This window comes from Falco peregrinus, chromosome 2 (assembly GCF_023634155.1).
Source record: "Falco peregrinus isolate bFalPer1 chromosome 2, bFalPer1.pri, whole genome shotgun sequence".
Classification (NCBI taxonomy): domain Eukaryota; kingdom Metazoa; phylum Chordata; class Aves; order Falconiformes; family Falconidae; genus Falco; species Falco peregrinus.
Window position 1 is genome coordinate 66195300 of NC_073722.1, and position 13342 is coordinate 66208641.

The 13342-nt window shown below is 45.2% G+C and overlaps 1 protein-coding gene across 2 annotated transcripts in view; it reads right to left on the reverse strand.

Moving 5' to 3' along the window:
• Positions 1-734: 734 nt before the first annotated feature.
• Positions 735-13342, reverse strand: part of CENPC (centromere protein C) — a 33159-nt gene continuing 20551 nt past the window's right edge. For both annotated transcript variants that reach the window (XM_055795436.1, XM_055795435.1), the window contains one exon: positions 735-981. In XM_055795436.1, the coding sequence (XP_055651411.1) occupies positions 922-981 (60 nt within the window). In that variant the 3' untranslated portion in view covers positions 735-921. The remainder of the gene's footprint in view (positions 982-13342) is intronic.

The window sequence follows — 13342 nt, forward strand, 5'->3', positions numbered from 1 at the left end:
GTGAGGCCGCACCTCAAATCCTGTGTCCAGTTTCAGGCCACTCACTGCAAGAGGGACACTGAGGTGCTGCAGCGTGTCCAGAGAAGGGCAACGAGGCTGGTGAGGGGTCTGGAGCACAAGTCCTATGAAGGGTGGCTGAGGGAACTGGGGTTGTTTAGTCTGGAGAAAAGGAGGCTCAGGGGGGACCTTATTGCTATCTTCAACTCCCTGAAAGGAGGCTGTAGCGAGGTGGGGGTTGGTCTCTTCTCCCAAGTAACAAGTGATAGAACAAGAGGAAATGGCCTCAAGTTGCACCAGGGGAGGTCTACATTGGATCTTAGGAAATTCCCTGAAAGGGTTGCCAAGCACTGGAACAGGCTGCCCAGGGAAGTGGTTGAGTCACCATCCCTGGAGGTGTTTAAAAGATGTGTAAATGCAGCACTTGGTGACTGTCTAGTGGCGGACTTGGCAGTCCTGGGTTAATGGTTGGACTCAATGGTCCTAAAGGTCTTTCCCAACATAAACGATTCCATGAAAATATTTTACCTTCAAACTCCTCTTAAGAGTTTTAATAACTCCAATGGAACAGCTGAAAGATTTCACCGTTGGCGACATCCTTGAAGCCACTCAAGGTAACTCACATTATTTATAAATATTTACAAGTCAAACTCATGCAATTACCTGCATTTACAAAACCAAATGTACTACTAGAAAAATAAATCTTAAATGACTTAGAAATCAAAGACATCAAAACCGATTTTCATTATTTAATATTTATTGATACAAAAGAAAAAATAATTTGTAACAAACCATGTATTTACCATTTACACTTAAGAAAGATCTTTCAAGATCAATGAACGAATGTACCCCTAAAACTGGGTTGTATTTCCAGCTGGATTGTAGTTACAGTGTTCTCTAGAATTCCTTTGCATTACATGATCTTCAATTTGCAGGCAAAGTTATGCAGAAGAGGTCTCCAACATCACAGTTCCTTCTTTCAGTCTAAATTGTAAAAAGAACAGAAATCAGTTCAAATTAACAGAGTTTAAAAAAAGGTCTATCTGACTGAGCCATAATATTAGGGAGTTACCAGACAGTAAAGTGGAACAACTGCAAATTGTACTCACAGCAGAAAGGACATTAAAGCATTCACCTATTCCAGTGGCAAATCAATAAAAATATTACTATAATTTCAATTATGCTCAAAAGAGCACATTAGCCTAATTTAATTTAACTAATAGTGGTCTCTAACAAATGTGTTCCTCTGTGCAGTCTGGAGTTGTCAAAGCCACACCTGCTTGTGACATCCACTTGTTCTGCATTTATTTTCTCATGTTATCTCTTAACATGAAATGTATTTTGTGCCGGACCGAGAGGCCTTAGTAGTTAATACGCATGTAAGTTTTATGCTGTTTTTATAAAAGTCTTGTGTGTATTTTATTTCACTTAAGCTCACTTTTAGACAAATGGCCCACAGTCTACGATTTACAGCCCCAAAGGCCACACAAAGGTGTTGACAGTAGGGAAATGTCCAAGAATTAAAACTGTTGCCAACTGAGAGAATGATGTCTGATGCAACTCCCCACATCGATTGACAGCTGAGGACTATTACTCCAGATGTAGAGTTACATGCAAAAAGCAGCCACTTAATTGCCTGGACTACGCAAAATTCCAAATTTTCAAGCTGGTTTAAAGCCTGCATACAGAAAGATGACTGCTGTTAAGGCTGGCAAATTAAAATAAGAGCCCACTATCAAAGCATCCTATACTTAAATGTTTCAGGGTATAACTGCAGAAAATTGTTAGCTATTTCCCCAAAACTGACCAGTGAACTTCTCATCAAACCCAGGTACGTGTCTTCCTTAGAGGGACACCTCAGAGCAAAGACCAGAAGGGGAAAGTTAAAGCTGACAGTTGTAACACAACCGTACACACATTTTGTCTTTTACTACAGAGAAAGGGAAAATAGTGGCTGTTCACCAGCGGCCGAGCCCTCTGGCACACCCCAAACTCTTCAGCTTGGTGTATCATGGCCTGTCATGTGACATGGAAAAGGCCCTCCACTTGAGGCGTATGACCTAAGGGTCCTCCCAACACACCCAACACACGTGAACTAAACTTACAGAACAGCAGCTTCCATAGCATGGGAATCTCCAATTTCACAGAATGGTTGAGGTTGGAAGGGACTCGGGAAGTCCAACCTTCCTGCTCAAGCAAGACCACCTCAAGCCAGTTGCCCTGGATTCAGATAAGTTCTTTCCCCACCTATGAGCTTCTGTGTCCTGATGTCTTCTGTAACTCTTGACCTCTCCACAGCTACCACAGCGATAAGAATGAGGATGCCAAGCGTGTACACAAAACACTAACGTACTTTGCAAATACACACTCCCACCCACGGGCAATAAGTAGGATAGAACCGAGATGGCAAGTTCTGAACTGTGTGGACAGAGCTCTTCCACATGGAAGGATATGTCTAATGAGCTTGGTCAGGTCTCAGCTCTGCCTCTAAGAGAAACATATGAAGGTGATCCTGAAGGGCCACCCAGCTCTTCTAGCTTATTCAGTCCAGGCTCCTCCTCAGACACCACCAAACGTCAAAAACCAGGAAGATTACTTTCTCCTGGCATTTACCAGAAAAGTCAGGCAGCAACAGATGTGAGAGGGCATAATGTGTCCACATCCATATTTGCAGCAATGGGCACACACTGCCGTGCTAGACCTCTGTGCCAAAACCAGCTGGTGCCAAACAGCATTCCCACTGGCAAGAGGAATGAAGATGTAAGAGCAGGTGAATGCCTGGACTAGCCTGCCAACACAAAATCAGGGTATGGCATGGTGCCTAAGTGATGGCAGAGCCATGGCGAGATTGTGCCAAGGCAAAGGAAGGCACCAGCATGCTGAATCAGTCCTACAAGAGAAGCAAAAAGCACAATGCTACGATGCTCTGGGATAAGTCTGACCAGAAAAATGGTGCCGAGATGGACTTTTTTGCCACTGCAGAGCCAGACTTAACAGATGGATGAGGCTCATGGGCAGCCATGCAGGCCTGAAGTGGTCTCAGTTCTGCTTCTGCAGTCCAGAAAATGGCAAGTGACGACGATAAATGTCTTGCCAGTGACACCCTAAGCCAACTTTCTTGGGATTAAAACTACACAGAAGTCCTTCAAAGAATGGAGACCAAAGGAAGCTTTGCATCATTTCTCTGAATGAGAAAATCAGCTTTGTCAGGCCCTGTACAAAGCTTGAAGGAGAAGTAGCAAAGGAACCTTCAGGCATAAGAAGACCTCTGATTCAAATACCTGGATCCGAGTTAGAAAAATGATAGAATGCTTGTAAGTGGCAGAAAGACAGAAAAAAAAGAAACCTTTGGTAAGGGAAACGCATCCAAAAAAGGTAAGCAATTACTTTAGGCAGCAAGACAAAAAATGAAGCAGCAGATTGAAACACGATACAGCAGCTGAGCCGGAATAGTGGCAGGTGAACTCCTCATCCTGCAGCCCGCTCCAAGGGGAGGGAAGGAGAGAAAAAAAAAAAGAGGAGGGGGAGGGGGCACAGACACAGATGAATGGACACGGATGGACAAAGCACACCTTTGACAGATACTTCAAGGACACAACTGCCAGCTTGCAGGACGCAGTGCATCACACTGGCAGCATGTGCACATGGAATTTCATGAACACAAGGAAATTATTACCAAAACTTCTATTAATACAAGGAGACGCCTTTGTTGTTTCTGAATTGTCAATTCTGAATAATTCAAAATAGAGATAAGTGCACACACACACAAAAAAAAAAAAGGCAGACATTGAAACAAATTCTTAGCCCACGCACATGTCCAATTAATTAAGACAGGTTTTGCACAGCGTCACAGTCCCATGGAAATGAGCAAGGAGGGGCACAGGAGGACTGGGACATGCAATTCAGCTGCAACCCTCAGCATCTCACCAAAGATAAGCTTTACAACCTTAAAAAGTCCTTCAGAAGAGGAGCTAAATTATTTTTAGTAAAACCACTATTACTATTTCAGCAAAGGCTCCGATGCGTGCTACTCTGGCAGAGGTGCTCCGAGGCAGAGGATTGTGCCAATGGACTGGCAGAAGGGATTGGCTGTGAAGTGGTAAAACTGAGAAGCGAGGGCAGAGGGGGAGAGAGGGGGTGCCCCAGCTCCCCCAGAGCGGGGACCACCAAGACCCTGAGAGCAGCAGCGCTGGCTCGGCGTGTGCAGGGCCAAACCCCCACAGGTACAACCGCAGCCCCCAGCAGCGCAAGTGACCAGGAGCCCAGCACGGCCACACGCGCAGGCCGGGCTCCGTCCCCCTGCCAGCCCGAAGAGGCCGGCTCCAGCAGTGGTCATTGTCCCCCCAGAAGGAACCTGGCCATGGTTTCCCCAGGCCAAAAACCGGCACCAGAAGGCACAATGGTACCCAGACAGAGCTCCCACGGAAACATGCAGCTGTTCGGGCTGCAGGGAGTGCCCAGTGTCACTGCTACCGCAGGGCGGCAGAGAAAACATGGCGGTGAGGTGCGGCCTGGTGGGCGATCTGCTCAGCCCGGGGGCAGAGCTGGAAGGGCCAGCAGAAAGGTTAAGGAGTGTCAGGGAGTGTGAGAGGGAGACAGACTGGTGGGGCCGCGCTCTGCCATCGCTGAGACAAATGCACGGCACAGACACATCATGAGAACAGGAGGCTCCCCTGCCTGCTCACCCCCAGGCAGATGGAGGGGCCCTAAGCGACTGGGAGGAATGGGAGGAATGGGAACAGGCCCCTGCTCAGGGCAGCAGGCGAACCACCTCCCCTCCTGAGTCACTTCCCCAGCCCAGGCAGGCCTGCTGCCCCTTCCCAGGGGCCCTACGCAGTGCAAGAGGTACGGGGCTCTGGAACCTGAAGGCCCAGAAAATGGTGATGTGGATGAAGGCCCATCCAGGTTGGAGGAGTTGCCTAGGGAGGGTCGGTCAACCCCACACATCCAGACCAGCTCTGCTGGGAACAAATGAAAGGTGGTTGTCACAAGTGACTCCACACTGAGAGGAATGGAGGGCGCAATATGCTGACTGGACCCAGCCCATAGGGAAGCCGGCTGCCTCCCTGGGGCCCGGGTCAGGGATGTTACTAGAAACATCCCTTGTCTGGTGCGGCCTGTGATTGCTGCCCATTGCTGCTCTCCCAAGCGGCCAGTGCTGACATCCAAACGACAAGAAGTCTGAGGGCGACCAGGAGAGACCTCAGGGCCTTGGGGCGACTGGCTGAGGGATCAGGAGCACAGGCAGTGTTTGCTTCTGCAGTGCCAGTTGCGGGGAATGATGGGGCATGTAATCAGAAGATGATGCAGATCAATACCTGGCTCTGGGCCTGGTGTCAACAGCTGAATTTTGGTTTTTTAATCATAGTTCAGTTGACACAGCACGAGGCCTGCTGGCAACAGATGGGTTCACCTGTCTCACAGGGAAAAGGATCTTGGGCCAGGATTTAGCAGGGTTCCTTGAGAGAGCTTTAAACTAGATTCAAAAGGGGAAGGGAATAAACCCAAGCTCACTAGAGATGAGCCTGGGGCAGCATGACAGGGTTGGAAGCAAGATGAATAGCTCAACTGAAATGCACCTGTGCCAATGCCCGAAGCATGGAGCAAACAGGAGGAACTGGAAGCCATCGTGCAGCAGGAAGACTATGTGACATAGCTACCATCACAGAAACACAGCGGGATAACTCATGTGACTGGAGTGCTGCAATGGGTGGCTACAAACCCTTCAGAAGGAACAGGCAAGGAAGGAGAGGCACTGGGCTAGCTCTGTATGTGAGGAAGTTTCAACTGCCTAGAGCTGGATGATGGCGAGAGTAGGGTTGAGTGTTTATGGGTGTCATGATTTAATCCCAGCTGGTAATTAAGTCCCACGCAGCCACTCACTCGCTCCCCCCTCACCCAGCGGGGTGGGGAAGAGAATCTGAAAGGAACATGGAACTCAAGGGTTGAGATTAGAGTAGTTTAATAATTGAGATAAAATTAAAAGAACAACAATAATAATAACAGTTATAACAAAAAGGAAGGAGAAGGGGAGAAAAATGAAATCCAAGGGGAAGGGAGAAAAGAAGACGAAGTGACAGACAACACAACTGCTCACCACCAACTGACTGATGCCCGGCCAGTCCCTGAGCAGTGATCCACCCTGCTCCCAAGCATTCTTTAGCGAGCATGACATCCCATGGTATGGAACACCCCTTTGGCCAGTTTGGGTCAGCTGTCCTGGCTGAGTCCCCTCCCAATTCCCTGTGCCCCTCCAGCCCGCCCACTGGCAAGGCCCGAGAAACCAAAATGTCCCCGACCCAGTGCAAACATTACCCAGCAACAACCAACATCTCCAGTGTGCTATCAACACTGTTCCTACTAAAATCCAAATCCAGCACTGCACTAGCCACCAAGAAGAAAATTAACTCTATCTCAGCTGAAACCAGGATAATGCTAAGAATCCAGGGGAGGGCCAATAAGGCAGATATCCTGGTGGGAGTGTGTTACAGACCACCCAGCCAGGATGAGGAGGCAGGTGAAACATTCCACAAGCAGTGGGGAGAAGTCTCATGATTGCCAGCCCTTGTTCTCGTGGGGAACCACAGCCTATGGATGCCTGCTGGACACACAACACAGCGGACAGGGATCAGCCCAGGAGGTTCCTGGAGTGTGTTGAAGACACTTCCCAACACAGCTGGTCAGGGAGCCTCCCAGGGGAGATGCCCCTCAGGAGATGCTGTCTACAAACAGGGAGGGAAGGACTGGTGGGTGGGTGATGTGGCGGTCAGAGGATGCCTTGGGCACAGTGATCATGAGATGAGAGAGTTTTTGACTCTCAGAGAAGTAAGGAGGGGGCTCAGCAGAACCACCACCTTGGGCTTCCGGGGGGCAACTCTGGCCTGTTTAGGAGCCTGGTTGACCGTCCCTTGGGAGGCAGCCCTGAAGGGCCGAGGGCACCAGGAAGGCTGCACGTTCTCCAAGGAAGTCTTACAGGCACAGCAGCAGGTCGTCCCCATGTGCAGAAGGATGAGCCGGCGGGGAAGACTGGCCTGGCTGAACAGAGAGCTCTGGCTGGAACTCAGGGGAAGAAGGAGAGTCTGGCACCTTTGGCAGAAGGGGCAGGCAGCTCCGGAGGACTGTAAGGATGTCACAAGCTTATGCAGGGCAAAGATCAGAGGTGAAAGGCCAGCTAGAACCTGGGCTGGTTGCTGCCATAAAAGGTAACGAAAAATGTTTTTACAAATACATTAGAAACAAAAGGAGGGCCAAGGATAACATGCATCCTTTCCTGGATGCTGGGGGTGGGGGGGGAACATTACCACCAGGAAAAGGCTGAGGTACTTAATGCTTTCTTTGCCTCAGTCTTTAACAGCAAGACCAGCAAGTACCCTCTGGGTACTCAGCCCCCTGAGCTGGAAGGCAGAGACGAGGAGCAGAATGAAATCCCCACAGCCCAGGAGGAAACAGTTAGTAACCTGCCGCTCAAATCCTGTGTTCAGTTTCAGGCCCCTCACTGCAAGAGGGACACTGAGGTGCTGGAGCATGTCCAGAGAAGGGCAATGAGGCTGGTGAAGGATCTAGAGAACAAGCCCTGTGAGGAGCAGCTGAGGGAATGGAGTCGTTTAGCCTGGAGAAGAGGAAAATGAAAGGGGGATCTTATCTCTCTACAACTCCCTGAAAGGAGGCTGTAGGCAGGTGGGGGTTCGGTCTCTTATCCTAGGTAAAAAGCAATAGGACAGAGGAAACTGCCTCAGGTTATACCAGAGGAGGTTTAGATTGGACCTTAGGAAAAATCTCTTCACAGAAAGGGTTGCCAAGCATTGGAACAGGCTGCCCAGGGAGACGGTGGACTCACCATTCCTGGAAGTGTTTAAAAAACACAGTGATGTGTGTTTAGTGATATGGTTTAGTGTTGGACTTGACAGTCCTGAGTTAACGGTTGGACTTGATCTCAAAGGTCTTTCCCAATCTAAATGTTTCTATGTATAGTTTCCCCCCTCATTTTTTTTTCCATCAGGAAACACAAGTATTTAATGCAGCATGGATGCAGGATGTAAGCAACGAAGGCCAATTCATGACAAAGGTAATGATTTCTGTGAACTTAAGTGGGGTCAGCAACTGACAAAATGAAGCTATTCTAAATTCTGATAAGATAATTCACACAATGTAATTTGTTTGAAAGGTTAAACAGGATGCTAAGATGGACTTGGTATGCCGCAAAACGAAGCAGCAAATAAAGCAAACATTTAGAGTTACTTTGTCTTTAAAATACAGTGGAGCCTTTTCACTAGCTAAAATACTGTCCAAGTCTGGCAGCTGTGTTGTAATTTATTCCTGCAGCGACCTCTGTGCTTTACCTATGAATTATCTTAAGAGTGCACAGTAAAGCTTAGTTGCTCAACAAGTAAATGTCTGCTTCTACTAATATGAAGAAAATTAGCCATAATAAAAGTGAGAGGGCATTCGCTGGATGCAAAAAGGCCTCTGCAATTATCACTTAATTGTCCTTCATGGGCCAATACTGGGAGTTTCATACTTTCCCCTTAAGGTTGCTCCCTCCTTCAGCACTTTTTCTTAACTGGCTACTTAATGAGTCTTCCTTCCTGGGCTTAACTGTAAATTTGTTTTGATTAATTAGCCTCAGAGCTGACTTGGCACTAACTGAAACATAGGACAAGTGCTTAGTTTCTTCAGCGTACAGGCTACTGCATCCTGGGGGAGCCCCCTCTTTGTCAGCAGTAAAATTTCCACATTCAGATTGTACTTGAAAAAAACTTCTTTGTAATTAACTTCCATTTCTTGTAATTGCCCCCTCTGTATGACAACACAAAAGTGACGATAACAAAAAGAAAGGATAAAATTCAGTAAGTTCAGGCCTCTTCTTCAGTGGATTATACATCGTGTTCATTAACAGAATTCTGCAGTTTTAGATAAGATGACTTAATGCTCTTAAACACAAGTGATCATAGCACTACTAGAATCTCAAACCACAAGTGCAGGTTACCAGCACAGACAGCTGTGTTCTCACGGCACTGACACCAGTAAGTTTTCCTTTACCAGTCAAGACTCATGTTCTGCTCTTCCAAGCGCTACTGAATTTCATTGAAAACCCTTTGCACAACCTAGACAAGCCAGTCTGCAACACCTTTGGACACCACTATAGCTCTTCATTACATCTACAAATCTCATGTCACTCCTTTCCTCTCCCTCTTTATAGCACATTGATTCCAGAACACACACAGTGTTATCATGCGTCTGCCATCTTAATTCTTATTTCAGCTACTGTTACTGAAAACACAGGAAAAGGCAACTTCAAACACCATGACCATGAAAGAACGTAATAAGCTAAATAATGTGTATTAACAGCTATTGTACCCATCTAATAAATTTCCTAAACAGTTGTCAGGAGTACTGCAATTCTTCACTTTCAAATCTAAAAGTCCTTACCCATCGAGCGGCAAAGTTAAAAATCTTACTCAGGATATGAATATGTTTTTCTGTGAACACTTCCAGATTTGCATCTCAACTGAACAGCGAGAGTGAGAAAGTAAACACTTGTTTCTTTCAGCTCCTTGTTTCAATTATTGCCTGTCTTGTGCTCCAAACAAGAAAAGACTGCAGAAGTGCAAAGTAAATGTGGTTTTAAAACCTTTATTGTGTGCTTTTACTTGGGCACAGGAGTTCAAATGAAGCAAACCAGAACAAGAGCTTTGTGGGTGGGCTGAAGAACTCAGAGCAGCTCTGCATGCACTCCTTTTAATGTATTCATTCCCTATAGATATTTGGCTGTCAAAATCTAAATGAAGCTTTTCCATGCAACCTGAGAAACGTTTGGCTTCAAGACCTCTTCTGACTACATTTGTGAACATTCATGAAGTGACGGAATATTCTGAGGAGGAAACGCAGCAGCTTGGAAAGACTAAGACACTCAGTTACAACAGCTGTCAATACCCCTAATGAGGCATATTCCATACTCTTCAGTTAGATGTATTATCTGCAATCAATCACCACGTGAAGTAAATCCTATATTACAAATGACATCATGCAACAGAGTCTATACATCAGTAGAAATATAAGAAATATTCTTTCATACTGAAATGCCTTTTCAGCTGTTATGAAATCAGGAAACTGCTCTCTAGGTTTATTGTATTCCCCAAATGTTAATTTAAAACCATCTGCAGATAACCAATTTTGCTGTGTACTTGAAAAATAGAAGAAACTGTGTATGTGCCTCAACAGTTTGTTTTATTGGCACTGTGTATTTTTCTGTAATGCTCATACTTGCCTATTTTATGTTTACAAAGTTGTATAAATATGGATATGCACACATACCTGACAGCTTTGCAACCCTTCTTCTGCCATTTTAAACTGCAAAAAAGCTTCAAACAGCTTTCTAACCAAATGAAACTACAAAAAGATTTTAAAAGAACCTAACAAATAGCAGTCAGTTAATATCCTTAAAAGAAGCCTCTAGTTGTTACCGCAATACCTACCATAGAACACATGTACCTACTAACATGAAGCTGATGAAATATGTAACTCTTCATTTTGTTTCCAGCTCTCTCAGTTACTGTTGACAGGAACCATGAGTTCATACACTAAACCAGTGGTATCCTCCAGGAACAGCGTGTGTACCGCACAGGCAACAGCAAAGGCTGTATCTCTTTCAGGACAACAATCCCAGCTTCACACCACAGCAGGTAATACCGGCCAGCCAGCTTTGGCCTAGCTTAGCACAAAACTGGCTCAGATCTCTATTACTATTAAGAGGTGATAATGCTCTGTACTCTAAAAAGTAAAAAGCTGTATCATCTCAGCTGAATGTATAAGTCATCATAGTCTATGAAATAATTTAAAAGGTGTTTTAAAAGCTACAACAGGCAAATAACATTATAGAAACTCTAGGAACATACGTTTAAGCTACAGTCCACAACATGCTCTGTGCAGACTATTACTGTAACATTCTTCCAAGTCTAAATAACTTTGCCACTTATCTATTTGAAATCACCACAGTAGTCAGTGGAAGTTAGATTACTCAACAGAGCAGAAAATATGTTGATAAAAAAAAGAATCATATTAATGCAGGGAGAAGAATGTTATCTTCTCGTCTTTCAGAGGCGGCTTTGTCTTTCTTTGCAATATCTCATTTGGTAACAGAAAAAATTAAGACCACCAAAGGTTACCCAAGACTACTAGTAGCCTGATGTACACAAAAATGTAGGAAGTGGAAGCCAAAGCAAGACCAGGTAGAGCTGAAATACCAGATGCTTCTTCTGACTAATGACCAATTCTCGTTTGCCACACTGCAAAACTCTGCACCCACAGCAGTCATGGAACTCAGAATATTCTCCTGCACCTCCTTCCACTATATTCAGGCTAATGACATGGAAGCAAGTTTTTTTTATAAGTGTCGAGCTGAAGAAAAACAATTTAAAATGCAGTCCAGGCAAACAGTGACCAACCTAGCTCAACTCAACTCCTGCTGTGGACTGAAGTTTTAAAACAACTTCGAGCAAGTAGGTGCAGCTAGTACAATGTACTTGCTAACAGAATGAACTCAGCAAGGTTCAGTGCCAAGTCATAATGTTAATGGCAACTGATTTAAATCTCCTTGCAACAGAATTCAACTGATGTTATCTCCATCTGTAACACATACTTTTGTTCCTCCCTTTCAAAAATCAACCACCACTGAACCTAGATGCCAGCCAAGGACAAAGATACGTGCCTGAAGCCCCGTCTAGTGACTAATAGTGGAACTGCTGCTTAACTAAAGCAACATCCTAGGTACATCACCATGCTTGGCACAATTGATTTTGCTACTAAAAAAAAATACCCCAAAAAATAAAACATTTTGAGACAATAGTCCAAATACAAAATGTTCTCTGCAAACTACACAGGACATTTCTCCCAAGAAACTGATTAGCCAAGAAGTAACAAAACCATCCAGCCTAAAAAAAATTTACAAACTTTACCAAACTCACCCTATTCTGTTGACGCTCCCTGCCACAGAATTAGGAAAACACAAATATGCATTCACGGCATGCTGACCTCAAACCTACACTTGAACATCTGCCACTTTCCAGCCTGTGTCAGGAAAAGGTCTGCACACGTTACTTCTGCTTGAGAAAACATCCTGAAGGACGTATTTCTCATCATTTACTCATGACCCAAAAGAAAATCCTCTCAAAACCTTGCTGTCAAGTTGCAGTATAGAGCAGAGGTGGAAGAGAGATCAGTGGCCTGACACAACAAGGGCAATGTATCACTCATGTGAGTCACCAAACTGGATCACATGGCTGGAAAGCAGCAAGCTCCATCACAACCTATATTCACACTTTCCTTAACAGCCATGAGCTCCGTAGTCCATACAAGTTCAACAACCCCTTATCCCTTTGCTACCCAATCTGCAGACACGTAATGCAGAAGAAAATTTGCAGGGTATCTTTCTTCTGAACTCCCAGGCCTTTAACAACTGAAAGGTGGTCTTGTTCTGACTTTCAGCTGGAACCTATGAGCTGTTAAACTCAGAGACCACCACATCCACGCCCTGACCACCGGGCGACACACTTGGGTGAAGAGCAGAGGATCTTCGGTCTAATGCTAGCCCTTTACTGTTTTCCAAGTGGCAAATTTCCAGCCCTCTGCAGGCCTAAGGAGTTGAAAGACTTACAAACTAAACGTTTTAGTGGGTGGAATCCCCTCAAGCAGCAGGGACAGCATGCATGCCCATGGGGTCGGTGGTATGGCTCCAACACAGCAGGGACAATATTTGAATCTTGCTGACCTTGAAGAGATCATCCCAAGCCCAAAATCTGGAAAAGCTGCCAACATCAAATTATTACTGGTCATAACTTAAAGACTTTTTTAACTCTTAAACTGCTTACTAGAGTTGAGCCTGGGATAACAAGGAAAAAAAGTCCTTTATGCAGAACATTCACAAATATTTTGTATCAAGACAGAGGAAGAACTAAGTGGCAATAGGCATGTTCCTCTGTTTCACCTTCTCAGAAATAAGCATGGCCTAGGCATGAATGCAAAGTTGCCACATAACTTCCAGTAAGTACTTCCGATGTCAGTCTATATACGCACTAATAATAGGAACTACTGCTTGGAAGAGAATAATAAAAAATATATTATCTCCAATTCCCCAGTCTAAAGGGTCTTTCACAGAGGCATGGTAATCTTGGTGTCCAAACCCTTCCACAGGCAGCTGAAAGCTTAAGGGAAACACTGAAGCAAATTCATCTTTCCTATTCTAACGTATACGCTAGATTTACCATAAAGATCATGGCCAAGACTGTTTACAAGGTCAATACTCAATCCTCAAGTCCTTAAAGTTTATGATTCAAATTCAATTTTCCTT